The sequence below is a fragment of the Etheostoma spectabile genome, unplaced genomic scaffold, assembly GCF_008692095.1.
Source record: "Etheostoma spectabile isolate EspeVRDwgs_2016 unplaced genomic scaffold, UIUC_Espe_1.0 scaffold00005828, whole genome shotgun sequence".
NCBI lineage: Eukaryota > Metazoa > Chordata > Actinopteri > Perciformes > Percidae > Etheostoma > Etheostoma spectabile.
Genome location: NW_022603304.1, coordinates 38,796 through 66,314, shown reverse-complemented (window position 1 = coordinate 66,314; position 27,519 = coordinate 38,796). Strand labels below are relative to the sequence as shown.

The following is a 27,519-nucleotide window of genomic DNA, read 5'->3' as shown; positions in this document are numbered from 1 at the left end:
TCTCTCAGTTCTGACTTTGTGTCTCTCTCTTGTTCCACAGCGGTTTTTATGGAAACAAACCCCAGAAGGTTTACACGGCTACGAACAAGTCTGATCCAGATTCAGCCAGGGCTTACGTCTAAAGACAAATCAACACTTTTAAGGACATTGTACGTGCTTACCTTCACTTCCCGACGCCTCTGACTTTAACCTGATTCATGTACACTGACGTAACAAAGTTGAGACCCTAAAAATAAGTCTTCTTTTTTAGGAAAGCAGCTGTTTGTCCCCAGATGGGAGGACAGCTCCCACAGGGGGATAATTACTGTTAACACATGTCTGCTAATAAATGCCTCATAACATGGACATGTAGTTCTTTTCTGTCCTTTTGAAATGTTAGCTTATTTTTTTAAAGACTTTTTGATGTGGAAAACTAAATCTTGAGGCTAAATAAAGATTAGATGGTTGTTAATGATTGCGTAATTCTGTTTGGTGTTTATTATTATGAGAATAAAGTTTGTGTTACATAATAAATAAAGGTTTTTTTTCTTTTTCTAAAGGTTAAAGGGCCTGCATACATGTTGATGAAACATTTTTATTCACATTTCATGTTGTGATTCTTTTTTTGATGTTTTATATCCACATTTTGGAGTCTTGGCACCATTGAACATATCCTTAGCCTGGAAATCCAGACCCCAATCTGAAAGGTTAAGGGTCAGGCATCGAGTAATGAAAGTTGAGGTAACAAGAGGCAGGTGACACAAGGGCTGGGAGACAGGTGGGAAACATCAAGCCATCACAGGGCCGGGAAAACCAAGACAATGCTAGATAAAAAACCAGACTATCAGAATAAAACAGGAAGTGGCCGAGTTAGCTCAGTTGAGCAGGCACGTGTATATTTAGAGGTTTATGCCTCAGTGCAGAGGTCCAGGGTTCGAGTCCGACCTGTGACAATTTCCTGCATGTCTCCCTCCCCTTTCTTACCTATCTGTCCTGTCGATTAAAGGCGATAAAGCCCCAAAAAAATAATCTTCAAAAAATAAATAAAACAGGAAACAGGGCAAACTACAGAACAAGACAGAACAGACTATAACTATAAGAAGAGATAATACAAGACCAAAAACAGAAGCAAATACAGGACAAAATACCCAAAACATAACAACTTCCTGTTAAGCACAGGAAACAACTCCATTTGTTCCGTAAACTCGCCGTTTATCTTTACACGGGACATGAACCTTGGTCTCCCGGGTGAAAGTCCTGTGTTTGTTGATTGATTCCCAGTGGGAAAATGACAATTTAAAATCTGTTAGTAACCACTACACACAGGCCTGAAATATACACACCTGTTCATGCACTCAAGGAGAGATGTCAGAGTGGGGGGGGGGGCTGCCAGCTGGACCAGCGCCCTGGGTGGTCGGGGCGGTACGATGCCTTGCTCAAGGGCACCAGGAGGTCCCAACCCAACCCCCTACAGACTGAAATACTGCCCCCCCCCCATAAAACTTTACGGTTGTTTTCTGTGTGAGGAAATGTATTGTATGTCCTTATACTAGTTGTAACTATCATCACTTATATTGTGAATGTGTAAAATAAAGTAAAGTGCATCTCAAATTAACAGACCACACAGGTTGTGACCTGCACGTGTGTGTGTGTGTGTGTGTGTGTGTGTGTGTATGCATGTGTGCGTGTGTGTGTGTGTGTATTGTAATCTCTCGCGTAATAATGATGATTAATGTTCTGCAGGGCGGTAATCCACCTATGTCTGTTTACCTGCTGACAGGCAGAACAGTGGATTAAATCTCCACAGCATCCCTCTGTCTATCTATAGACGTCGTCACACACTCTGTAATTCCCTCTAAGCACAGGCAGACACAAGTGGTTTTCTTGCTACTGGTTCATTGAAGTCCTCGCTCCAAATCCACCGCGAAAACTAATAAGACAACATTGACAAAAAAATTTAGAAACGATGTTAGCTTAACATAAACAATACCATGCACAGCATGTGGAATACCATTTACCAAAGTAAAATGCAGATGACCAAAACAAATAGCTCGTTGGCTGCATGCTACAAAGAAAGGGAAGTCTTTGAGTCTTCAGAGGTTCAAACATCAAGGTCTGCTTTAGACCGCATGAAACCTTTACCGTAACACACACATGTCCATGCTATCTGCTGCCGGCTCACGCAAGAGCAGCCCAACGAAACTTGTAAACTACTTCAAAATAAAAGCGTAAATAACAACTGTTACTTAATTAGAAAAAAGGGAAGAATAAGAATTACAAAATGTAATTCTAACAGTTACACAGACTGTAAACCGTCATCAGACCTGCTGCTCAACCTTCAGGCTGCCTCACTCTGGACCCAGACGTCTGAACACATCTCTGTTTACGTGGGATTTACCCAGACAGAGTTGGAGTTTCCTCATAGTCTTTGAGCCATGAGACCATTCAACGCTTTAAAAGCAAATTAAAGAAATTTAAAATGGATCCTAAATTGAATAGGAAGCCATGGAGTGAGGCTAAAATGGGGGAAAGGTGCTCATGTACTGTATACGTGTGCCATTTAAAAGATGTATAACAGCATTTCTGTACCATCTGGTTTACGGGTTTTGGAGGACCCACTTACCCCCACATAAAGTGCGTTGCAGTAATCCAGCCTAGTGGTAGCAAAGGCGTGGGTTACCGTCTCAAAGTGCTGTCTTGACAGTATTGGCTTTATTTTGGCCAGCTGCCTCAAGTGGAAGAAAGTTGATTTGACAACAGCCTTGATCTGACTGTGAAACTTAAGCCCCAGGTCCACTTTAACCTCTAGGTTTTTATGCTAGGTTTAATATACTGTGCCAAGGAACCCAGATCTACATGGGGGGCCCAGTGGTGCCACCAAAAACCATCACTTCCATCTTTCCATCATTAAAATTTAAAAAGTTCAGAACCATCCAGGCTTTTATGTCGTTGAGACACATGAGTAGCAATCTGACGGTGTATGCATCTTTCTTTTTAAGAGGCACATAAATCTAACTGTCATCTACATAACAGTGGAAGGAAATGCCATGCTTCCTAAGTATGGAACCAAGTGGGAGCAAATAAAGAGAGAAAGGTTAGAGGACCAAGAACGGAGCCCTGTGGGACCCCACACGAGAGAGGAGAAGTGGAGGATACACAGTCACAAAGGCTAACACATAGACACATAAGTAGCAATCTGACAGAGTATCCATCTTTCTTTTTAAGAGGCACATAAATCTGACTGTCATCTGCGTAACAGTGGAATGAAACGCCATGCTTCCTAAGTATGGAACCAAGGGGGAGCAAATAAAGAGAGAAAGGTTAGAGGACCAAGAACGGAGCCCTGTGGGATACCACACAAGAGAGGACAAGTGGAGGATTCACAGTCACCAAGGCTAACACATCAAGATCAGTCAGCCAAGTACGATTTGAACCTGTCTGCTGCTGGTAGCACTCTGTCTCTGCCCCCCCCCCCCCCCTCCCCCCCCTCCCCCCCCTCCCCTCTGTCTATCCTTAATTGCAGGAGTGAAGCCTGGTGTGCGGGAGTCAGGGTTCCAGCTGCAGCTCATCATCTCCAATCACCTCTGCTTCAAATACCCGGTCAACCTGCCACTCCTTGTCAGATCATACATGGTAGTCTTTCTGCTGATGCTACCTGTTTGTATTAGTTTTTTGTGACACTTGCTTGTAGTTATTGTTCTTTGTCTGCCACAGTGCTGTAAACCTGACTCCTGCTGCCACTTCACTCCTGCTCTCCACACTAGATCTCTGGATTATCGGACACGGACCCACAGAAACACGGTACCACACACGCTCTGTAACCTGGATTCGAATTGGATTTTTGGACTTGGCTTTTCACTGTTGCATCCCTTACATAGGAGACTGGAATAAACCTGTTAAACTTTCATTCTGGTCTTCGTGTTGTTTGCATTTGGGTTCAACCTGTTTCCACACATAACAGAACCACTCAGTGCTATATGTCCCTGATAATGCCCACCCATTGCTTCAAAGATCGCTTCAATATTTTCATGACCCACTGTGTCAAATGCAGCAGTTAAATCCAAAAGCACAAGGATAGCACAGTCACCAGAGTCAGTAGCTAAAAATATATAATTAAAAACTCTCAAAAGAGCTAATTCTCTGCTGTGTAGGGTTTTAAAACCAGATTGGAAAAACTCTAGAATATTATCCAGAAAGGCCATAATGCATCACACCAGTGTTTCAGTTGTACTATTGACAAAATGATTAACCCTCCTGTTGTCCTCGGGTCACAGTTGACCCCTTTAAAAAAAGAAATGTCAATCTTAAATATGGGTTTCTTTTTAACCAAATTACCACAAAAAATGAATTTTTTGGCTCTTTGCAAATACAACTGATCACATTCATTCCTCTGATCTTAATTATTAGTCAAAATAATTCATAATTCCTGCTTCATTAGCTCAAATTTTAGGTATAATTCTACATAAATGAGGGTTAGTGACCATGAATTCCAAAAAGTATAAAACTAGTAAGGTGGTGTTAGTAAATAAGAAATAAAAAATAATGCGTTGTAAACTGTCAAATGTCGGAAAAAGGGTAAAAAATAAATAAAAAAGAAGTGTTAATCTTTTTGACCCGGGAGGACGACACAAGGGTTAAAAGTCTTTTTTTAGTTTTGTGTGTAGAGTTTCAGTTTGACGTGTTGAAGACATAATGTAGTTTGGTGTTTTCCATCTCTCTCTCTCTCTCTCTCTCTCTCTCTCTCTCTCTCTCTCTCTCTCTCTCTCAGTCTAATTTGACCCGTCAGAGACCGATGGGTAGAATAAGGGAAACGAGAAAAAAGAGGACATGGGCTTTATTTTGGAATAACTGATTGATTATGATTATGTTTCAGCCTTGAGGAATGGATCTGTAGTTTCAGGATGTCGCTGTGTGTCTTCTCTCTTTCTCTTTCTCTCCCTCTCTTTCTCTTCCTCCCTCTCTCTTTCTCTCTCCCTCTCTTTCTTTCTCTCTCTCTCTCTAATCTGACCGTGTTGTGCTGACGGAGCGGGAAGCAGCTTCAATCCTCTGTCGGCTCATTCACAGAAAGTCTGTCTGACCTGTCTCTCTGTCTGTCTGGCCTGTCTGTCTTTCTGTCTGACCTGTCTGTCTTTCTCTCTGTCTGGCCTGTCTTTCTCTCTGTCTGGCCTGTCTTTCTCTCTGTCTGGCCTGTCTTTCTCTCTGTCTGACCTGTCTGTCTTTCTCTCTGTCTGTCTGGCCTGTCTGTATGACCTGTCTCTCGGTCTGTCTGACCTGTCTATCTTTCTCTCTGACCTGTCTGTCTTTTTCTCTGTCTGACCTGTCTCTCTGTCTGTCTGACCTGTCTGTCTTTCTCTTTGTCTGACCTGTCTCTCTGTCTGTCTGACCTGTCTATCTTTCTCTCTGTCTGGCCTGTCTTTCTCTCTGTCTGACCTGTCTGTCTTTCTCTCTGTCTGGCCTGTCTTTCTCTCTGTCTGACCTGTCTGTCTTTCTCTCTGTCTGGCCTGTCTTTCTCTCTGTCTGACCTGTCTGTCTTTCTCTCTGTCTGGCCTGTCTTTCTCTCTGTCTGGCCTGTCTTTCTCTCTGTCTGGCCTGTCTGTCTTTCTCTCTGTCTGACCTGTCTCTTTGTCTGTCTGGCCTGTCTGTCTGACCTGTCGGTCTGTCTCTTTGTCTGTCTGGTCTGTCTGTCTTCTTGTCTGTTGGACCTGTCTGTCTGTCTGTAAGCCTGTCTGTCTCTCTGTCTTCTAGAGAAGGAGGCGGGTCAGTTTGAGTCCTGAGGGTTCAGCCAAGTTCACAGCCGGGGGACGTGATTGGCTGAGGGAGGATGATGGGGTCTGTGACGGACATCTAGAGACATAGAGAGACATATAGAGACATCTCCTCGTCTCCTCCTCTCGTCCAACAACGCGTCGTCTTCCTCTGCTGCAACACAGGTGAGTCTCTCCGACCCGAACACACCTACGCTGAGACATGTCTCACATATTCCTTTAGTTTGTTTCAGGTCCGAAAATTTAATTTTTATTGGACGTTAGCGGGACAAAACGTCCAATAAAAATGGTAAAAACAGAGGGCGGGACCTCCCTTTAAATCTGTAAATAACATCCCAGAGTCCGGTCTAGACCTGCTCTTTTAGGAAAAGCGCAATGAGATTTGAGATTTCTTAAATACCACAATTATTATTATTATTATTCTCAAATACCACTATTATTATTATTATTATTATTTAACTTTTCACCATTCCAAATCCTTAATTATGTGAATTATGTAAATAATGTATAATAACATTCCTTTATGTAAATACCGTACGTATCCAATTCCTTATATTTCTTTATTTCTTGTATTTCTACTCTATTTATAATATTGTGCAACTACAACACAGAGTTTCCCTTCGGGGATCAATAAAGTATTTCTGATTCTGATTCTGATTCTGATATAAATAAAATCTAATGTGATGTTTTTCAAGTCACCTGCATGGAAGAAACGTTAGATATGCAAATAATTTCTTTGTATAAAGTCCTGGAAATAAGATGAGATGCCAACATCGTAAAGGAAATGTACATTGTACAGTGTGTTGATTTGACTCTAGGTGATTTAAATGGTATTTTGTTGACTTGGAAATAATTAACCCTCCTGTTGTCCTCAGGGTAAAATTGACACGTTTACAAAATAATTGTATATAAGAACTACGACCGAAGAACGTTGAAAAAAAGTGACAAATGTTGTAAAAAGCTTCAAAAACACAGGAAAATTTTAACTACTTTTTTTTTTTTTTTTAAACGCTGAGAAAAGTGAGCAAACAAAATCAGAAAAATCGACAAAGGTGACAAAAAAATTGTTAAATGTGAGAGAAAAAAATTGTTAAAAAAACATGATAAAAGTGACCAAAAAAATAGGAAAAAAAAATCTACAAAAAATTGGGGGAAAAGGTTAGGAAAAAAAACATCTAAATGTTGAAATTGCGGCCCAGAAAGACACAAAGTTGCAGGTCGATGGGAAGAAAACACGAGGGTTAAAATGCTGCAAAGACAAATAATACAAAATAAAATATATACAATGCTCACGTATTATGTATATCTACAAGTAGGAAAAGACGTGAGTACAACAGAAGAATATTCTAACATGTTTTCAAGTCCTGAAAATCTAAACTTAACTCCAACAACCCAAAGAAAATGTACATAATACATCCGTGGGAAAGAAGTTGATTTGTGTTCAGATGTGATTTCATTTCTTTTGGCTGAATCTGGCATATTTACAGACATGTTTTTAATATGCACCGTCCCTCAGTAAAGATAAAGATGAAGGAAACGTGTTTCTGGGACTCAAAAGTAGAGAATGATTGATCCAGATGGAGGTTTAGGACCAGATGATGAAGTCTGTTGTGACATAAATTACATTTTCTTGACTAGATTGGACTCGGAAGCTTGCTTCAAAGACAAAAAATTCAAGATAAATATAATAAGCTGTCAAGTAATATGCACAAAGGCACAACTTTGAGTACGACAGAAGTTATTTTCTTCTACTTTCTAGCTAGCTGTGCAGGAAACATGCAGACTTGTGCTCTTTGTGAGAATATTTCAGGTGATTCCAACACAATGAAAGTGAATGAAAGCGATCGCACGGAGTGAGTTAGTGTGATTAGTTGTGTAGAAGAAGAAAGGTGAAACCCATCTGAGAAGGTTTTAAAAGGATTAAGAAGCTCAGCGGCGTTAAATCTCTCGGCCGTCTCAACTCACCAAGGGGAACTCATTTATTTATACACAGATAAGCCTCTTTCACACCGAGTAGTTACAGGAACGTAGTTATAGGAAGAGTCCACTTCTACTAGGGCTGTAGTCAAGACCACCTTTGTCGAGTCCAAGACAAGTCCGAGACCAGGACTAGTCGAGTCCGAGTCAAGACCGAGTCCAGAACAGAAAAAAAGGTCTTATGCATGACAGTATCAAGACAATCATTCTGGGTTCTTTGTTGATGTAAAAGCAAAAACAGTGTCAGAACTCCCAGGATTTATGAGTACAGCCCTTCCTCTTGATATCATATGGTGATAACTCATAATAGCTACATAGACAATACTACTACAGTAGTACTAGTACTGAGCATTAGAACTGCTACTGCTACAGTAGTACTAGTACTTTGCATTAGAACTGCTACTGCTACAGTAGTACTAGTACTTTGCATTAGAACTGCTACTGCAGGTACTAGTACTGAGCATTAGAACTGCTACTGCAGGTACTAGTACTGAGCATTAGAACTGCTACTGCTACAGTAGTACTAGTACTGAGCATTAGAACTGCTACTGCTACAGTAGTACTAGTACTGAGCATTAGAAGCATTGTGCAAAAAAAATGGAGAAATCAAGTCTTGCATGATATGTGCAAAACTGTAGGGTTAAGAACCTTTGCATTGTTGTAGTATCAACAGGTTTTAGAGCATTCAGCATTTACATTATTTACATTATTAAATTCTTATAATATAAGAAGTGACCCAGACAATGTGCCAAACATAATGAACCACATGAAGAGACAGGAGCATATGTCAGCAACAGCTGAGAAGATTTGGGTCTGTGGGGAACAGGTCCAGGGGTCCCTGGTGTTGGGACCAGGGACCCAAAGTTAAAATAATGTTGAGGGATCAACTAAGACCACTGGAACTCTAAAGAATGAGAACCACTGATTTACATAAATTCTAATCCTTTAACCTTTGTGCCGAGGCTCAGTAATGTTTGGCCCTCATCCTCTTGCCCCCCCCACGCTACCAGAGGCCTGGGAGTTTGAGGGTTCTGCGCAGTATCTTAGCTGTTCCTAGGACTGCAGTCTTCTGGCTATGGATTCTGGATACCTATAGATAGATAGATAGATAGATAGATAGATAGATAGATAGATAGATAGATAAACTCATCTTTCAGAGACTTGACCGACCGGGTTGACACTTCAGCGTGAGACATCGGGGGTGTGGCGTGTGAAACCCGTCAAATGCGTGTGGCTCACGGCCAATGCATGAGAGTTGGCAGCCCTGTAATAGTAATAATAATAACAATAATAATAATAGGAAATACATGTATTTTTACATGTAGAAATACATGTATTTTCAGAAAACAACCAAGTTTGTTTAAACAATGAATAAAGTGTAATTTAACATATGTTTGTTTTATTTGAGACAAATTGCAGAATTTTAAAATAAATCCATCAAGAAGACGTTGTTTAGGGAACGCACGCACGCACGCACGCACGCACGCACGCACACACACACACAAACACACACACAGCTGGCTCGGCAACGTTAGCCAATGTCCGCTAGCATACAAACGGACTAACTATACCCAGTCAGGTTTTTTATTTCGTAACAAAAACCCACCCATGTCGTAGGAGCAAAGCTTATTTCATGTGATAAAACGACGGCTCAGAAGGAGCGCTAACGCCTCAAGTCTGATGTGGACAACCTGGACGCAGATATAGGAAACTCTAAGGCAGCCGCCATATTTACCTAGTACGCTAGGCTAACGCTGGTGCGCTAATATTAGCAAACATTGGCGTAGCGTTAGCTAGCTGTCTAAACTTGTGTAAAGCCGAACAATATCCCCACTGGGTTTTAATTTCCCTCCAATATTATCATCAACATAATAAAGACACCTGGACTCGGTCCAGACCAGAAGCCAAATTTGGCAAGACCAGTGGCCGAGTCCGAGACGAGTCCGAGTCCATAGAAAAATGGTCTGGAGACCGGACTCGAGTACTACAGCCCTGCAAATTAGCGTTTCCAACGGAAACCACAAGGGCAAAATTGTAGTATTGTTTTTTTATACTGTTATCTAGCTTCGGGTTACACTTTAAAAGTGGGGTTTCATAATGTTACAGGAGATAATCTCTGGATGTTAACGTTAATGACACGTTGTTGTTTCTGGCCGAACGTTTACGTTACGTTCACTCAGATTTGACGTAATGACGTCCGTTAAAAGAGAAGTTCAGGCAGAGGACAGCGCCACGGTGACAGTGTGTGATTTAACTCAACTAAGAAAAACTACTGTACTTACAATTTTGAGAAAAAAGCTGGAGCAGTATGTAAAGTAATTAAGTAAAAATAAGCTCCATCTTCTCCTGCTGCAACGTGTTGAACACATTAGTGCATCAACAATTACAATGCAACAGAAATATATATATTATTCTGAAATGGGCTATTAGGCATAAGTGAGTATTTTTTGGGGGGGTTATTGTCACACACGCTCACATGCACGCAGGCACGCACACGCAGGCACGCACGTTCACACAAACACACACACACACACACACACACACACACACACAGATGTATGCAGGCACACTCACACAAAACACACACACACACACACACAGATGTATGCAGGCACACTCACACAAAACACACACACATACATATGCACACACACTGAGACACACACACACAACAAACATACACCCCAGAGCTAAATCCAGGTGTTTGGTGTCTGTTTTCTTTCTCTTAGGCGCCGTTCTTCGTCTTCACCAACATGAGTCAAAAAAGCGTTGTTTACAAGAAGATCTGCAAGGACAACTCGGTGAGTGAAACATCAACGTCCAACACGGACTCATGACTCTTCTTAAAGGGACAACATCTGAAATCAACACGACTAAAGCTGAGAAGATGAATTGAATAGTTATCAATTATTAAATTCACCAGCAACTATTTTGATACTCGATTTGAGTCATTTTCCATAGAAATAGTAAAACTTGTGTGATGTCAGCCTGTTACATTTCTTTCTAGTCTCTTCTCTCCTCTGGGATAAGAAGCTGAATATATCTGAGTTGTGGACAAAACAAGACATTTGAGGACGTCATCTTGGGCTTTTTGGAACACTGATCCACATTTTTCACCAGTGAAAACCATTTTAGAGACGAAATGACTCATCCAAAAAAACAATCCACACATTAACTATGAAAAAAAATGTTAGTTAAACTAAAGTAGACTAACCTTAAAAGACAGAGTAACTTTTTTCCAGTCTTCTGGCTTAACATCCAAACCAGAGCCAGATAACGAGGCTACGTTCAGCCCCGACAAAACGTCCCGCACTTTCATAGCACCAAGCGAAATACTGCGATCCTAAAATAATTTATCTTTGGGTTCCAAAAGAGTCTGTGAGCCAATAATCATGTAGCTTACTTGCGTGTAAGGACCTAAATTTGCCGGCGGTTGGCTATGTGACGTCACCTAAAACACGCCCACCACGAGGAGGATTTCTTTTTCTTCTAAGGTTATTTTTTGGGGCATTTTTAGGCCTAAAGCTTAGACTTTAAAGGGGAGAGACGGTGAATGACCTGCAAGAACTCTCTAACACTCACACACATACACACACACACACACACACACACACACACACACACACACACACACACACACACACACACACACACACAAACACACAAACACAAACATGTCATGTGAAAAAGACACCCCCACCACGTGGATGATTTCTTTTATTTTACAGTTATTTTTGGGGCATTTTTAGGCCTTTATTTGGATAAGAGAGTTTAGACTTTAAAGGGTAGAGACGGGGAATGGCCGGCAGGAAATCACACACACACACACACACACACACACACACACACACACACACACACACACACACACACACACACACACACACACACACACACACACAGACAGGAAAGGACCACAGGTCTGAGCCCGAACTTGCATCGTGGCGTAAGCCTCTATGTATTGGCGACGGCTAACCAGGGTCCCCCACATGGAGAATTTCTGAAGATACCCGCAGTCGGTTGGAGAATCGGTGCAGCGGAGGGGGGGGGGAGGGATGGACTCACAGTCACACATCTGTCCTCCAACACACACACACACACACACAGGCGCAGAGGTGCAGGCGGAGTAAACCCCAGCGCTTGGGCACACAGAGAGTGTTCAACGCACCCGCCTGTCACTTTAAATCAACGTTTTGCTGCAAAACTTTTGCTTTGTCGGCGCTTAAAGTGTTCCAGGAGATGCTGCGTTCAACCACTGTGTTCCAGTCCATGCCCCTGTCTGGTATTCGGGTCAAATTGACCCATTTCAAATTTTTACAAGAAGAAAAATGGTACAAGTTACGTTTTTTCTACCTGAAATTAACGGCCTTTCCTTATTTCCTGTGATAAACATGTATTCCTGACTCAATTCAGAAAATTATGACCATAATAATGTTTACATAGTGGATTTTTAACATGAATTATAAGGGGACCCCCACATTAGGGGTGCATGACTCAGAAAATGTCACAATTCAATATTGATTTTTTTTTTTTTTTTTTTTTTTTTTTTTTTAAGCTCAAGATTCGATTCAAAATCGATTCTCAAATAACAAAACGATTCACGGTATGTAAATGACCCTCGGATGGTATTCGGGTCAAATTGACCCATTTCAAATTTAAGTTCCATTTTTTTCTACCTGTAAATCAACATCTTTCCTTATTTCCTGTGATAAACATGTATTCCTGACTCAGAACATTATTCTGGATGTGACACTTATGTTGTTTCCATAGTGGATTTTTAACATGAATTATAACTTATGATAAAAACCCCACTTCCATGTTTAATAGTGCGCTAGTAGAGACTGATGCATTCCCTGAACATAGATGTTATCTCAGCTGTTGGAAATGGAGATAAAGACGATATTTGTTGATAGATTATGAAATCTTTTTAAAACCCCAAATAAGTCACGGGTCAATTTGACCCGAGGAATACGAGAGGGTCCCGGAGGTGAAGACAACACCAGGGTTAAAAACTAACTGCTGCTAAAACCACATCTCCTTCATTCTTATTGGTTATTCCCCAAAGCGTTGTCTCTAAATATTTATTACTCGTGGTTTTACTTTGATAGTAGAGGAGATCAGGACCTCAGATGCGGCGGATTAGTAATTGTAAATCTCTCTTCTGGTGAATATTTCCGTCTCACTGAGTTTAATTCTGTAAAGTAGTTGAAAAGCTGCTGAAGGTCGACACAAGGTCACGACAGCTCGAGCTGAACTGAGTTTGATTGACGGCTTTTTGACAGATTATACAGGTGACTGCTGCTCAAATCTTACGTTCATCAACTGAATGTCTAACCTTAATGTTTCATGCACCAACGTCTCAGCAGCTAAAAGAGATGATTTAATAAGAATGTGTTCAAATGAGTTATTTAGGCTGGTTCTTGGTCTTAATACTGGTCTAAAGATGCTTTAGTATCTATTGATAGAGAAGCTTTATCTAAGCTTTTGACAGCATGTACACAGCACTCTGGTGCTGGTCACTGGTTGTGGCTTTTAATCAAGGCTGTAGTCAAGACCACCTTTGTCAAGTCCAAGACCAGGACTAGTCAAAACCGAGTCCAAAGAGGTTAGAGTCCAAGACGAGACCGAGTCCAAAGAGGATCGAGTCCAAGACAAGACCGAGTCCAAAGAGGTTTGAGTCCAAGACAAGACTGAGTCCAAAAAGGATCGAGTCCAAGACAAGACCGAGTTCAAAGAGGATTGAGTCCAAGACAAGACCGAGTCCAAAGAGGTTTGAGTCCAAGACAAGACCGAGTCCAAAGAGGATCAAGTCCAAAGAGGTTTGAGTCCAAGACAAGACCGAGTCCAAAGAGGTTTGAGTCCAAGAAAAGACAGAGTCCAAAGAGGTTCAAGTCCAAGGCAAGACCGAGTCCAAAGAGGTTTGAGTCTGAGACATGACCGAGTCCAAAGAGGATCAAGTCCAAGACAAGACCGAGTCCAAAGAGGATAGAGTCCAAATCAAGACTGAGTCCAAAGAGGTTTGAGTCCGAGTCAAGACCGAGTCCAGGACAGAATAAAGGTCTTATGCATGACAGTATCAAGACAATCATTTTGGGTTTCACTTTCCCTCCAATATTATTATCAACATCATAAAGACTCCTGGACTCGGTCCAGACCAAAAGCCATACTGGGCAAGACCAGACGCCGAGACCGAGACAAGTCTGAGTCCAAATACTAGCGAGTCCGAGACAAGTCCAAGACGGGACTTGAGTACTACAGAACTGCTTTTAATAATTACAAAGTGTCCCGTTTAAGTATCTGTTGTTCTGATTCAGGTTGGAGTCTACATGGGGAGAAGAGACTTCATCGACCATGTGGACTTTGTGGATCCAGTGGGTGAGTTTTCCCACCAAAAACCCCCGGCAGTAAATGAGCAGTCACACGTCTTAATGTGAGTCCCTGAGGGTCCGAGACGTTTATCTGCTCCTGATGCAAACAAAACATAATCTGCGTTACTATTTCTGTTGAGTTTCGGCTTCTCATCTTCCGACGATGATTCAGGATCAGGCTGGGTGCTGAAGCCAATGCTCTTAAAGCACCGACCAAATTTACTCTACAATTAGGGATGCACCAAATCCAGATTTTTGGGGTTTTCGGGCTCAAACTGTTATTTATATTTGCTTATATTCACCCTAATTATTACAGCTAATTTTAGCCTGAAGTATGGAGTTGTGTGGCCTTTTACGCGGAACACAAGGTTTTCTGTATAAAGATCAAAGTTAGTTTAGTTATCTACACGCTATCTACCTCCTTAAAGCTTTGGTTGGGTAGAAAGCAAAAAAAATCTTTAAAGTGATTTAGAGTGAGACGTCTTCCTGCAGCTCTCTCTCTTTCCCCTCTCTATCTGCATGTGCAGAACAGCCAGTAGAAGCTCTCTCTCTCTCTCATGCTCTCTCTGTCTTGAGCTCTCTCTCTCTTGCTTGCTCGTTCTTGTAGTCTCTTTCTCACTGCATGCAGAAAAGCAAATGGAAACTCTCTCTCTCTTCCTCTGTTTCGCTCTCTTGCTTGCTCTCTCCCACTTGCTCTTGCTCTCTCTCTCTCTCTCTCTCTCTTTTTATCTCTCTCTATCTCTCTCTTAAATGTCCTGTGATTGACCTAAGTCTTCCGTTGCAGCTAGATTATCCAAAGCCTGAAAAAAGCCAAGAGGAGGAGCAGAAGTCTAGTTTTCTCTCTGAACACTTGAATTACAATGTGCTGAAAGATTGTTATGAACACTTCTGCCCTACGAGGCCATATAAAGAATTGCCTTCCACAGCTTTAAACCGTTCTTCTTTCTTTTAATGTTGACGTCGGTGTAGTTTTCTGTGTACTATCATCAAGAAAGTGTAATCTCTAAATGATACTGAACAAAATGACTGTATCATGAAAGAGGAAAACGACTCCTTACTCAAAATAAGAAACTGTTGCTGCATACAGGGACTCAACACATGTATTACACTATATGAAGAAGCCTTATTTAAATAGTTGTAACACACATTTTGATCCTCCTCCTCCTCCCTTTGTAATTGCCTAAAGATGTCTGACCTTTTCTCACCACTAGATGGCGTCATCATCATTGATCCTGAGGCTCTGCAGCGGAGGAAAGGTCAGCACTCGAGCACAATTTTCACTTTTTAGCATTATTACAGGAGGTTGAACCAGGTTCTACTGAAGATCTAGTTCCACAGACGAGACACATGAAGCCATTATGGAGGTTTCTAGTCTCTATCTCTAAAAATTTAGTTTAATTTCCCCCTGAAGTAGCTTTAAGATTGTAGAAAATAATTAGGCTGCCCACTGTCTGACAGCACTACATAAAGTGGATGTGCCATCTTCTTCCAGATCCTCATTGAAGTTAAATATATGTTTTAAGTTTTGCTCTTTTGGGAAAACATCTTCCTAAAACTCATTCTGACAGATTTATCTCTGTGATCACTCCACTAGAGTTTGTACTGACCAGTCAAACTAAGTTAAAGAAGCTCTTCATCCATCCTATTTCCCAGTTTTATTTTGAAAGGATACTGTTGTTCCATATTACATATATCCACAACAGTTTTACAGGTTTACAGTCTAAGAGGCAGGACCTCCTTAAAACTTTGTAGACAACCACATAACATGCAACACACCACACATTAAAACTTGTAACAGTAAAAGACAGTAAAACATGGAAAAAAAGAGTAAGAAAACTGTACATGACCAACGTGCTTGTGCAGATAATTCTACCGTTTGTTCAACAGAGTGATGCCGCTGGGACAAAACTGTTTTTACATCTTGTAGTTCTCCAACCTGGGACTTTATCCTCAGATATCCAGTATCTCCAGAAGGGAGAGACTGGAGTTCCCTATTCAGAGGGTGTAGACTGTCCTCTAAGACGGCCCTCCGATAGCCGCTGTAGGGCCGTTTTTGATCTCTCTTATAATATTCAAATATATATTTTACTTATTGAATATGTATTTGAATTTGGACTAGTTTTCAGTCATCACAGTGCCGGTGTCTCTGCTCTGTCTCCAGTGTTCGTCACCCTGTCCTGCACCTTCCGCTACGGCAGAGACGACATGGACGTGATGGGGATCGCCTTCCGCCGGGAGCTGTACCTGTCCACCCGCCAGGTGTACCCGCCTCTGCAGGACCTGGAGAAGGGGATCCACACCAGCATGCAGGCCAAGCTGCTGCACAAGCTGGGGAACAACGCCTACCCGTTCTTCTTCGAGGTGAGGCGTGGCGACTGATCAGAGCCGCAGGCTGCACGAAGCTGTTAGAACAACTGTTTCTTCAGGAAGAGGAAACCTGGTAATGGGATGAAAGTGAGCTGTAAAAATTCAAAATTTCACTGTTCAATTAAATTGCCTCAGAAGTAATTGCCACTAACAACAGGAGGAGGGAATCAGCAGATGCCTCCCGATACGATATCATCACGATACTTTAGCCGCGACACAATATCATTGTGATTTAAAACATATTGTAATATTCTGCGATATATTGCAATTTATAACCTTTTCTCCAACTTCTAAGTTTTCCCAATTTCAAATGACGTCCCCAAAAGGAAACTAATCAACATCTGTTTCATCTAAAAAGAAACATTTCTCTGTTTGTTCATCTCACTTCCATGTTATTAACGGGACAAACTGACCAACACATATAAAATATATAATATATAATAAAAGACTTTTCTGTCATTTCAATTTTTATTAGAGCTGCAAAGATTAATTGATTGTCAGACAAGAAGTTAGTCGCCAGTTGTTTTGATGGTTGATTAATCAGTTTGAGTAAAAAAAACAGTGAAACTTCTCTGTTGAAAACTGTCAGCTTGTTAAATAGTTTGAATATGTTCTAGTTTCTTCTCTCCTCTGTGACGGTAAACTGAATATCTTTCCTTCCCTTCCTCCTTCCCTGCATGCTTCCATTCTTTTGTCTTCTTTCTTTCCTTCCTTTCCTTTATTTATTCTTTCTTTGCTTTCTTACCTTTAGTCCTTCCTTTTTCTTACACTCAAACATACAATGTCTAAACTTACATAAAGTGAAGAGTTGCAAAGATGAATCCTAATTCCTTACATCCTTCCTTCCTTCCCTGCATTTCTTTCCTTCCCTTCCTTTATTCTGTCTTCTTTCCATCCTCGCCTACTTTCTCACATCCGTCTTTCCTTCCCTTCTCTTATTTTATTCCCTACTTTCTTCCTTTATCTTTTCCTTCCCTCCTCACATACTTTCTTCAAAACTTACATTACACGACAGCAGTAAAGATCAATCATTCAAACATTAAACTCCAACTATTTTAATAGGTTTGAGTCATTAAACGTCTCTGATGTCAGCTTGTTAAATGTGAATATCTTCTAGTCTTTCCTCTCCTCTGGGACAGGAAACTGAATATCTTCTAGTTGTGAACAAAACGAGATATTTGAGGACGTCGTCTTGGGAAAAACTGATCCACATTTTTCACCATTTTATGACATTTTAGAGCCCAAACGGATTAATCAACAAAGGAAATATTTGTTAATTGCAGCCCTAAACTATTTCACTTGAACTGTATTCAATCTTATTTTTAAGCTGCATTACGTTGTAAGTGCCTTTCATTGCATGTGTTAGCAGAAAAACCCTCTTGTAAGTAAAGCTTGACATTGTGTCTTCTCAGTTCCCTGACAACCTGCCTTGCTCAGTGGCTCTCCAGCCAGGAGCCGGTGACGTCGGCAAGGTAAGACCCTCGACTGGAGATTCAAACGGGTTCTGATGAAGTGAACCCATCGCGGCATGGTGACTGACAACGCTTTCTCTCTTCTTCTTCTGCAGCAATGTGCCGTGGAGTTTGAGATCAAAGCGTTCAGCGCTGAGAGCCAGGACGCCAAGGTACGCAAACGGTGAGTCTCCGCCGGTCCGTCCCGACTGCAGGAAGACGGAAGACACACAACTTCAAGTGTGTGTCTTCCAACACTTAGTTAGGCTGAATCCCATTTCTCCATCTTACCCCTGCCCCTTGGCCCTTCCCCCTACCCCTTGCCCCTTCCCCCTTCCCCTTGGCCCTTGAAACCATGGGGTAAGGGGTAGGGGTGAAAACATCCCCCTATGAAATGGGACACCACTTGGTGACATCATCATACAGAATTGATCACAAACTCCCAAGATGGCGTCTCTGTCTGTTGACTGTGTGGGTTTGGACAACAGTGTCATGTGTATTTATATATTCATATATTTTACAGTTATTTTAGGTTCACTTTGGTGGTGCAGAGGCAGATGTTCTTATCTGTGTAGTACTTAGGTCTGTTTGCAATACATTTGTGTATACACATGTATCATGTGTATATACATATACACCCTGTATACACATGTATCATGTAATACATACATATACACCCTGTACACACATGTATCACGTATACATACATATACACCCTGTACACACATGTATCACGTATACATACATATACACCCTGTACACACATGTATCACGTATACATACATATACACCCTGTACACACATGTATCACGTATACATACATATACACATGTATCACGTATACATACATATACACATGTATCACGTATACATACATGTACACCCTGTATACACACATGTATCACGTATACATACATGTACACCCTGTACACACATGTATCACGTATACATACATGTACACCCTGTACACACATGTATCACGTATACATACATGTACACCCTGTACACACATGTATCACGTATACATACATGTACACCCTGTACACACATGTATCACGTATACATACATGTACACCCTGTATACACATGTATCACGTATACATACATGTACACCCTGTATACACATGTATCACGTATACATACATGTACACCCTGTATACACATGTATCACGTATACATACATGTACACCCTGTATACACATGTATCACGTATACATACATGTACACCCTGTATACACATGTATCACGTATACATACATGTACACCATGTATACATACACATACACCCTGTCTATATGTTGTATTGTATTTCTGTTTCAGTTATCACCGTTTTGAATGTCATTGATGTTCAGATAAACCTTTTTGTTAACAAAAATCTGTCTTTATTGTAAGACAGAGAAATGAGATTTAGCCTTAACCCTGCTGTTGTCTTCGGGTCCAATTTGACCCGTTTTGAATTTCAGATTCTATAACAGAAATGTGGGTGCCTTTCTACATTATTGCCCAAAAAAATAACACGGATGGATGATTCCTTAAAATGCTCTTTGATTGACTTCTGGGTGTTTTATTCAGTTTGATTACATTGGCTTGTAGTTATCCATGGACATCCTCTGATGTTACTAGTTAAAATAATTTACAGTTATATTATTTCATAAAAATAAGGTTTACTGGCCATCAGTTCCAAAATTAAGCATAAAACTAGTGGTAATAAGTTGGTTATGTTGGTGTATACACAGTACTGGTGGCAGTAATCGACCAAAACGGCGTTTTACAAAAAGGTTTTGACCCGGAAGGACAACACAAGGGTTAAAGCAAAAAGAACTGCAAGGCCCCTCAAAGCCAATGTATTCCTAGTCTCTCATAGCCAGACCTCCCTCCTCCATGACGCTGCGGAGGAAGGTCCACACAGCATTCCTGGACTGGAAAGAAACATGCTCTGGTTTGTCGGCATTTCTTTAAACCAATCACAATCGTCGTGGGCGGGGCTAAGCGCCGGACGGAGCCACGGTGCCGCTGCTAAATAGTCTCAGGAAGGAAGTTGTTTTGGTGGAACATGAAGTTGAGAAGTAGTTTTAGTCGTCAACAGAGACTCAGATTGGACAGATAGTCTAGCTAGCTGTCTGGATTTACCCTGCAGAGACCTGAGGACCAGGTAACCATAGTCCTCAGATTGGACAGATAGTCTAGCTAGCTGTCTGGATTTACCCTGCAGAGATCTGAGGACCAGGTAACCATAGTCCTCAGATTGGACAGATAGTCTAGCTAGCTGTCTGGATTTACCCTGCAGAGATCTGAGGACCAGGTAACCATAGTCCTCAGATTGGACAGATAGTCTAGCTAGCTGTCTGGATTTACCCTGCAGAGATCTGAGGACCAGGTCACCATAGTCCTCAGATTGGACAGATAGTCTAGCTAGCTGTCTGGATTTACCCTGCAGAGATCTGAGGACCAGGTCACCATAGTCCTCAGAAATCAGGTTAAAGCGCCAACACAGAGACAGAGGACGGGGACAGACATTTGGCAGAATATCTGACGGCACCTGAGCTATCCCAAAAGTGGAACATTGTGGAAATAGACTACTTCATTCATAACACTGAAAAAGCACCAGTCAGTGTAAAGAACTAGGTCCGATGTTTATTATTTCTACGTATTTCTCTCTCCGGTTTTACCAATAGGAGCACAGTGAAGCTGTTGATCAGGAAGGTCCAATACGCTCCAGAGAGGACGGGGGTCAAGCCCTCGGTTGAAACCCCCATGTCGGATAAACAGCTGCACCTCAAGGCCAGTCTGGACAAAGAGGTGGGGGTTCTCCACGATTATCTAACACAACGTTTAGTAAACCCTGTGAACACAATGTTGTCAATGCTGAGTCCATGTGTAGAGCCCCTGGTGAGACTTGGAGCAAAGTCTCATGTTGTGGCGAGCCTTCTTAGAGTTTTAAAAATGTTGATTTTCATGCTATCATAGTCGTGCCCTTCCCTCTTATATTCAAAAGGCCATTGACCGAAAAACAAGAATGTGGTAAATCTTAAAAGTGGCGTTTCCGTCCTAATTATGCTTTTAATTAAAAGTTTGACGTGGGTTCATTCCCAAGAAGACCCTTCGTTGCATTTTGGCGAGGGTTAAGGTTTAACTTCAGGTTTCCTGCAAATACCCTGCGTAAGTACTGTGAAAAGATAATATGACAATTGTGGTTTACGTTGTTTAACCTTGTGTCCCGTTTCCAGATTTACTACCACGGTGAGACCCTCAAAGTGAAAGTCACCGTCACAAACAACTCCAGCAAACCCATCAAGAACATCATCGTCTCCGGTAAACATGGCTGCGCATATTATATTCAGTATAACAGGAGGGACGTTCAGACACACGCTGTAATATGGAGATGTCTCACATGTCTTTTCCACCAAGGCGGTTCTGGTGCTGGTTCGGAGTCAGTTCCAGAAATCGAACCGGTTCTTTGCTTTTCCACACAAATAAACCTGGTTCTGGGCCAAGAACATGGGTTCCAACTCAGCACTAACTTAGCGCTGGTCTAGAGATAAGAACCAGTTACGTCAGGTGCTGGGGGGGGGGGGGCGGGTTATCATGACGTTCGAAAACAATAACTTCTGGCGGCCATTTTGAAAACCCCGGTCAGCTGTTAACTATGTTAGCTATGGACATGGATGGGGAACCAGAACCACCGTGGTCTGGGGAGGAAACAAGAACCACCGTGGTCTGGGGAGGAAACCAACGATCTGCTGGCTCTCAGGCTGGGGAAGATCCAGCTGGTTCTTAGAGAACTGGAGTAGAACCAGCACCAAACTGGCAACAGCACCAGAACCAGCACCAGCACCTGGTTAGCCTTGGTGGATAAGACATATCAGAGGGTTATGGAGCCTGTAGAGCATCTACATGTTTGACCTGTTGCTGCATGAACGTGTGTGAATGTATCTGCTGAGTCATGTTTGTTCTTGTCCTTCTCAGTGGATCAGATCGCTAATGTGGTGTTGTACTGCAACGACAGCTACGTCAAATCTGTGGCCATCGAGGAGCCTGGGTAATGCACCGCTCACACTACATTCAACAGACATTACATAGTGTGTTACGTGTGGGAACTGGTTGAGCCCAAATGCAAACTAACAGGTTTAGTCCAGTGTCCGATGTAGAGGATGCAATAGTGAAAAACCAAGTCCAAAACAACTCCAATGGTAATCCAGGGTGCAGAACGTGAGTGGTACCGTGTCCGATAATCCGGTGATCCAGGGTGGAGGGCAGGAGTGAAGGTGGAAGCAGGTTCATGGAAACTGTGGTAGACAAAAAACATAAGTACAAGCAAGGTTCAAAAAACTAATCCAAAGGGAGAGTCGGCAAAGAGACTAATGTTGTCTAGACTACGATCTGACGAAGAGCGGTAGGTTGACCTGGTATTTGAAGCAGAGGTGATTAGAGATGATGAGCTGCAGCGGGAACCTGGACTCCCGCACACCAGGCTTCACTCCTGCAATTAATGACAGACAGGGGGGGGGGGGGTGCAACCAGCAGCAGACCTAACAGAGTACTCATAATAACATTACGCCCTTTGGTTCATAGCAAAAAGAGGTTCATTTCAGTCGCACCATGTTGAAATCACAGCTTTAAACTAAAAAAAAAAAACTCGAACAAAACCACGACAAAGTCTCTTCTGCCAGAGGATTAATACATCTGTAGGTACAGATCAAATAACTTTAAAAGTCTTTTAAAAAGTCACTTTAATTAAGCTAAGTTTTATATTTTAAGGAATAAAGACAAACTCAAAGTCAAATCAGATTTGTAACAGTGATACGACTCGGAGAAGGTTTTAATTTGATCTTTGCACTTTTGATCGACAGCTGTCAGGATGGAACGTAGGTTTAGGTTAAGAAGAAGGTTCATGTATAGTTTTGTGTTTTAAAATGAATGTTAATGTTGCAGTGAAGGAAAAATTATTTAAGAAAACATCTGTGTTGCTTTTCCTCAAATTGTAAAGCAAAATTTCTGATTTAGCGTCCCTAAATCTTCCTCGCGTCTCACTAAATTCAACTGGGAACTAGTTTAAAAAGCTCATTAGGATCCTGGAAGTTATTGTTGTGTTTTGTTGGTCTACTTCTAGGTTTGCAGTACTCTGTGTGTATTCCTGAAGTTGAATGTGTATCTGTGTCTTCGTGTCTCAGGGACTCGGTGTCTCCCGGGGCGACTCTGCAGAAAGTCTACAAGCTGTTGCCTCTGCTGGCCAACAACGTGGAGAGGAGGGGCATCGCCCTGGACGGCAAACTGAAGCATGAAGACACCAACCTGGCGTCATCCAGCATGTGAGCAAACACAAACAGGAGAAGGATCTAGAGGGGGGAGGGAGGGAGGGATGGATTGGGGGAGGGAGGCAGGGAGGGATGGAGGGAGAAATGGAGGGATGGATGAAGGGAGAGAGGAGGGAAGGAGGGATGGAGGGAACGAGGACTGGATGGATGGAGGGAAGGAGGGAGGGAGGGAGGGAGAAATGGAGGGAGGGATGGATGGAAGGAGGGAGGGATGGATGAAAGGAGGGAACGAGGACTGGATGGATGGAGGGAAGGAGGGAGGGAGGGAGGGAGAAATGGAGGGAGGGATGGATGGAAAGGGGGCGGATGGATGAAAGGAGGGAACGAGGACTGGATGGATGGAGGGAAGGAGGGAGGGAGGGAGAAATGGAGGGAGGGATGGATGAAGGGATGGATGGAAGGAGGGAGGGATGGAAGGATGGAGGGAAGTACCAATCACGGCTCTAACTGACAACTCCGTCATCGCAGCAGATTAATGTTCTATTCTTTCTATTAAATCAGGTTTTTCTTCCCTTTAGTATCAAGGAAGGTGTTCTGAAGGAAGTTCTGGGGATCATGGTTTCATACAGGGTCATGGTGAAGCTCATCGTCGGAGGGTAAGTGTGTGTGTGTGTGTGTGTGTGTGTGTGTGTGTGTGTGTGTGTGTGTGTGTGTGTATAAAGATAGATAAGATATACCTTTTGTAGACTGTCAGCATGGTAGCTCAGGTGTTGCAGCAGCACATTAAAACCATATTTAATGCAGCTAAGTATAGAAAGTAACAAAAAAAATACCAAGGGGAACATCATTTGTCCACAACTCAAAGATATCAAAGTTTCAGCTCATGTCTTCCCTGTTCCCGTTCACTCTCATATTATTTTCATAGCATTTTCATATTATTTTCAAAGACAAAGCTATGAAAAGCAACTGGACGCTTCCTGCTCAGCAGGTAACGATAAACAGACGTTGAACATCAACATTGTGGAGATTTTAGCAGCGTAAAAGACAAATGTTTCCCTTAGGATTTGGTTTTGTAACATGTCCAACAACTTGTCTCCGCTGCAAACAAGTTGACATAAAAATCATTTAAATGCAGTTTCTTTATTAACTTCCTATTGTGTACAGGTTTCTTATTTTGAGTGGACTCTGAACTCGCCGCCTCCCGACTGTTTCCATCTTTTAAATATTATATAATATTGTTTTTTCTCCCCATTTGCTGTGGCTCAAAGGATGATGGGATCAAGGTGAGTTCATGTCCACTTCTTCTCTTCAGTAGAATTGTAGAAAGTGATAAAAGTTAGCATGCAGATCAGAAACAAATCACTGGTCATTAATTGTTGCACAGTAGATAGATAGATAGATAGATAGATAGATAGATAGATAGATAGATAGATAGAGTATAGTAAAGCGAAATCTTGAGTTGTCTTGCAATTAGAGATGTTCCGATACCAGTACTGCCTAAAACGCTGGTATCGAGAAGTACTGGAATTTAAAAAAATTAGAAAATCTATGTCTATTGTGACATCATGAGAGGCTACACGGCTCTCGGCGGGACAGTTCAGCAACGCAAGGACACATAGTTCGAGTGCAACAAAGGTTTTAATAAAGTTCAGGGGAATTAATACAAAAATAGCACTCAGAGATCGAATAGTTAACTTAAGAAAAGGTTGCTCTTGCAATAGTCCAAACTTAAACAGTGTCTCTTCAAATCCTAACTCATCTAGCCGAGCCCCCTCCGGTCGGTCTCCTTCTGGCAAGAAGTCTTTGTCCTTACTTTTTAGACAGCGTCGCCACCCGTGGTTCGTCTATTTGTCCGTATTCCGGTCTTTTAATCCTTCCCATGGACCGCGCCGCTCTGCTCCTCTGTAGCTCTCCGACCCTCTCCACTCCAGCTCCTCTGTTGGCTACATGCTGCCCTTCAGCTCATCAGGCCCTCATTGAGCTCAGGTGTGCTGGGATTCCATGTGCTCGAGAGGTGGCGTTCCCGATTTCACCAGCAGATGGTGCCAAAACGGCCCGTGACTGCAACCATCTCCTGGGTACATGGTGGCCCTCCAGGACGCAGCCTCTCATGACGTCACACTATCTATTGAAGTAGTTTGTTTATATTCTTTTTCCCTTATAACTGCCTGTCAAACTGGATGATGAAACAAAGTTCTGTGGCGTTCATTGTTTGTGTTTGTTGATGTTTCACAAAGAGACAGACTGACAACAAAGATAGAAATCATATCACATCCATACATGGGTAGTAGTAGTATACAGTTGTTAAACATAATAAAGTATATGACACACTGGTATCGGATCAGTAAGTCTACTGAGGCCGATACGGAAGTTGAGGAATCAGAATGGGATTCGGGAAGCAAACAATGGCATCGGCCCATCTCTACTTGCAATTTATAATCAGAAATCTAAAGCTGTGATTGTTTTTGTTTATTGTTTAATATTAAACCTCATGTTGTTCATGGGGTCACAACAAATGTCAACGTTGAAAATATCAAAAAACTTGGGGAAAAAAACATCAAAAAAGCACCCGCAACACTGAAAAAGTTGACAATAATGTCGGAAAAAGCGATGATATTGTTGAAAAAAAGTTTTTTTTGTTTTGTTTTATGGTTGGAGGGAAGACAACACAAGGGTTAAGACAGGAAAATGTGATTTTAAAGCTTTCAGTATGTATTTGTTCACAGTAGCACCTAATTATCAACACACTCGTCGTTGAGAAGTTGACGTGATTGTCTTGGACTAAAATATGGTGATAATTAGATTTTCCCCACATCGCCCAGCTCTGATTAGAGCTTCTAGTCTTCTGGTTCTTCAGTTTTTCTTCTTCTAAACTGTGGCCCTGTTGCTTGCTCTGGAGGAAACTACTAGACCTGTTGGGTCCTTGTAAAGCTCTGGAGTGTGGTCTAGACCTGGTCTATCTGTAAAGGGTCTCCAGATAACTCTGGTTATGAATTGATACTATAAATAACATTGAATAGAATTGTGAAATCTTTAATTAACGTGTTCTTGGTCTGGGTTGCAGTGAGGTCGGCCTGGAGGTTCCCTTCAAACTGATGCATCCTAAACCTAATGCAGGTAGGACACGGACACGTTTCATCTCTTCTGTTGGTTCTTCTTCTGTTGACAACACGTAGCATCTACATTTAGTTATTAACTGATGTATTTGTGTGTGTTTAAACATGTGTTTAGATGCAGTGTGTGTGTGTATATATAAAATCCAGAAACGTGTAACAAAACATGAACCGATTTCCCCAACATTAGTTATTTGTAGTTATTTATGAGTTCTCACTAAAATAATATGATACTAATCTGTTTTTATTGTCACAGCAGAACATCAACATATGTTAAAGTTCTGATAAATAAAATGTAGAAAAATACAAACTTGAGATGTGAAACTTAAAGTCCTTTTGAACAAAAACAAAATAACAAAAAAAAATATGTCATTGATTTTGCCGCCTTTTCCAACATTTTTCACCTTTTATTTCGACTTCCTTTATGTTGGATATTTTAAAAAATGAGTCATATTTGACCCGAAGACAACATAAGGGATAAATGTCCGTTCATCAGAATCATTTATTTGTCATTATAAATGATCCTGATGAATGACTATTTTAAATATATATAATTTTTTTAATCGGACATTATGAATGCAGATACTGACAGATCGGGAAATGCCCGATATCGGCCGATATATCGGTCTTGCTGTAGTTAAAACATGATTTTTGTTGTCAGGTGAATGAAAGTGGAGCAACTTAACCTTCTGGTCTTTCCTTTGTTTATTGCTGCCGACAGGGAAGGAGAGGTAAGATGGTTCCCAAGCTAATTCATATTACTTTTAATTAGTTTTGGTCTTGTTTGACTCTCAAAGACAGAAGAACCAGTCCTGATTGGACTCCAAAAAAAAGTCTCATCTAGCACCCAGTGATGACGAGTTTTTATTCGGTTGGTCCTGCTCTCATTTCGGTGCTAACGTTGCTACGTTGTGATAAATCTACTGTCCCTCTGACAGTAGACGCTAGCGGTCCTTGTCCAACGGTGCTGTTGTCCGTCTGTGTCGTCTGTAGCGAGATGGAGGGCGACCTGGAGTTCCAGGAGTTCAGACGCTCCGGCCTGAAGGGCGTGATCGATGACGAGGACGAAGATGGAAACGTGTCGGCCGGCGACGACATGGAGCCCAAAGAGAAATGAAGCAGAAAGACAGAGAGGGACGACCGGGGGGACGAAAGGCTGAAACTAGGACCGCTGGACGTTCAAGGCGCCTCTGAGTTTCTGCTAAAATAAGCTTTAGACTTAATTAAAGGACCAGGCCTGCAAA

The 27,519-nt window shown here is 41.8% G+C and overlaps 2 protein-coding genes and 1 long non-coding RNA gene across 4 annotated transcripts in view; 2 read left to right on the top strand and 1 right to left on the bottom strand.

Annotated features, from left to right (window-relative positions):
- The window catches only part of cldn15la (claudin 15-like a), a 30,441-nt gene extending 30,302 nt beyond the window's left edge, over nt 1-139 (top strand). Inside the window, exon 7 of the mRNA XM_032508046.1 lies at nt 41-139. Within this exon, the coding sequence (XP_032363937.1) occupies nt 41-122 (82 nt within the window). The 3' untranslated portion in view covers nt 123-139. The remainder of the gene's footprint in view (nt 1-40) is intronic.
- LOC116677794 (uncharacterized) overlaps nt 1-17,135 on the bottom strand; it is a 21,236-nt gene extending 4,101 nt beyond the window's left edge. The window contains exons 1-2 of the long non-coding RNA XR_004329058.1: nt 17,040-17,135; nt 817-820 (exon numbers count right to left, since the gene is read on the bottom strand). This is a non-coding gene — a long non-coding RNA (uncharacterized LOC116677794). The remainder of the gene's footprint in view (nt 1-816; nt 821-17,039) is intronic.
- On the top strand, nt 5,712-27,519 carry saga (S-antigen; retina and pineal gland (arrestin) a). Of its 2 annotated transcripts, XM_032508043.1 has the most exons (16): nt 5,712-5,909; nt 10,451-10,522; nt 14,036-14,096; nt 15,301-15,345; nt 16,251-16,450; nt 17,869-17,928; nt 18,024-18,091; nt 20,583-20,706; nt 21,135-21,219; nt 21,874-21,946; nt 23,079-23,216; nt 23,741-23,818; nt 24,431-24,445; nt 26,227-26,279; nt 26,997-27,006; nt 27,269-27,519. In XM_032508043.1, exons 2-16 carry the CDS (start codon nt 10,475-10,477, stop codon nt 27,390-27,392), a joined length of 1,182 nt encoding a protein of 393 aa, XP_032363934.1. In that variant the 5' UTR covers nt 5,712-5,909; nt 10,451-10,474; the 3' UTR covers nt 27,393-27,519. The 2 variants fall into 2 exon arrangements, with proteins under 2 accessions (XP_032363934.1, XP_032363935.1); XM_032508044.1 differs by lacking the exon at nt 26,997-27,006.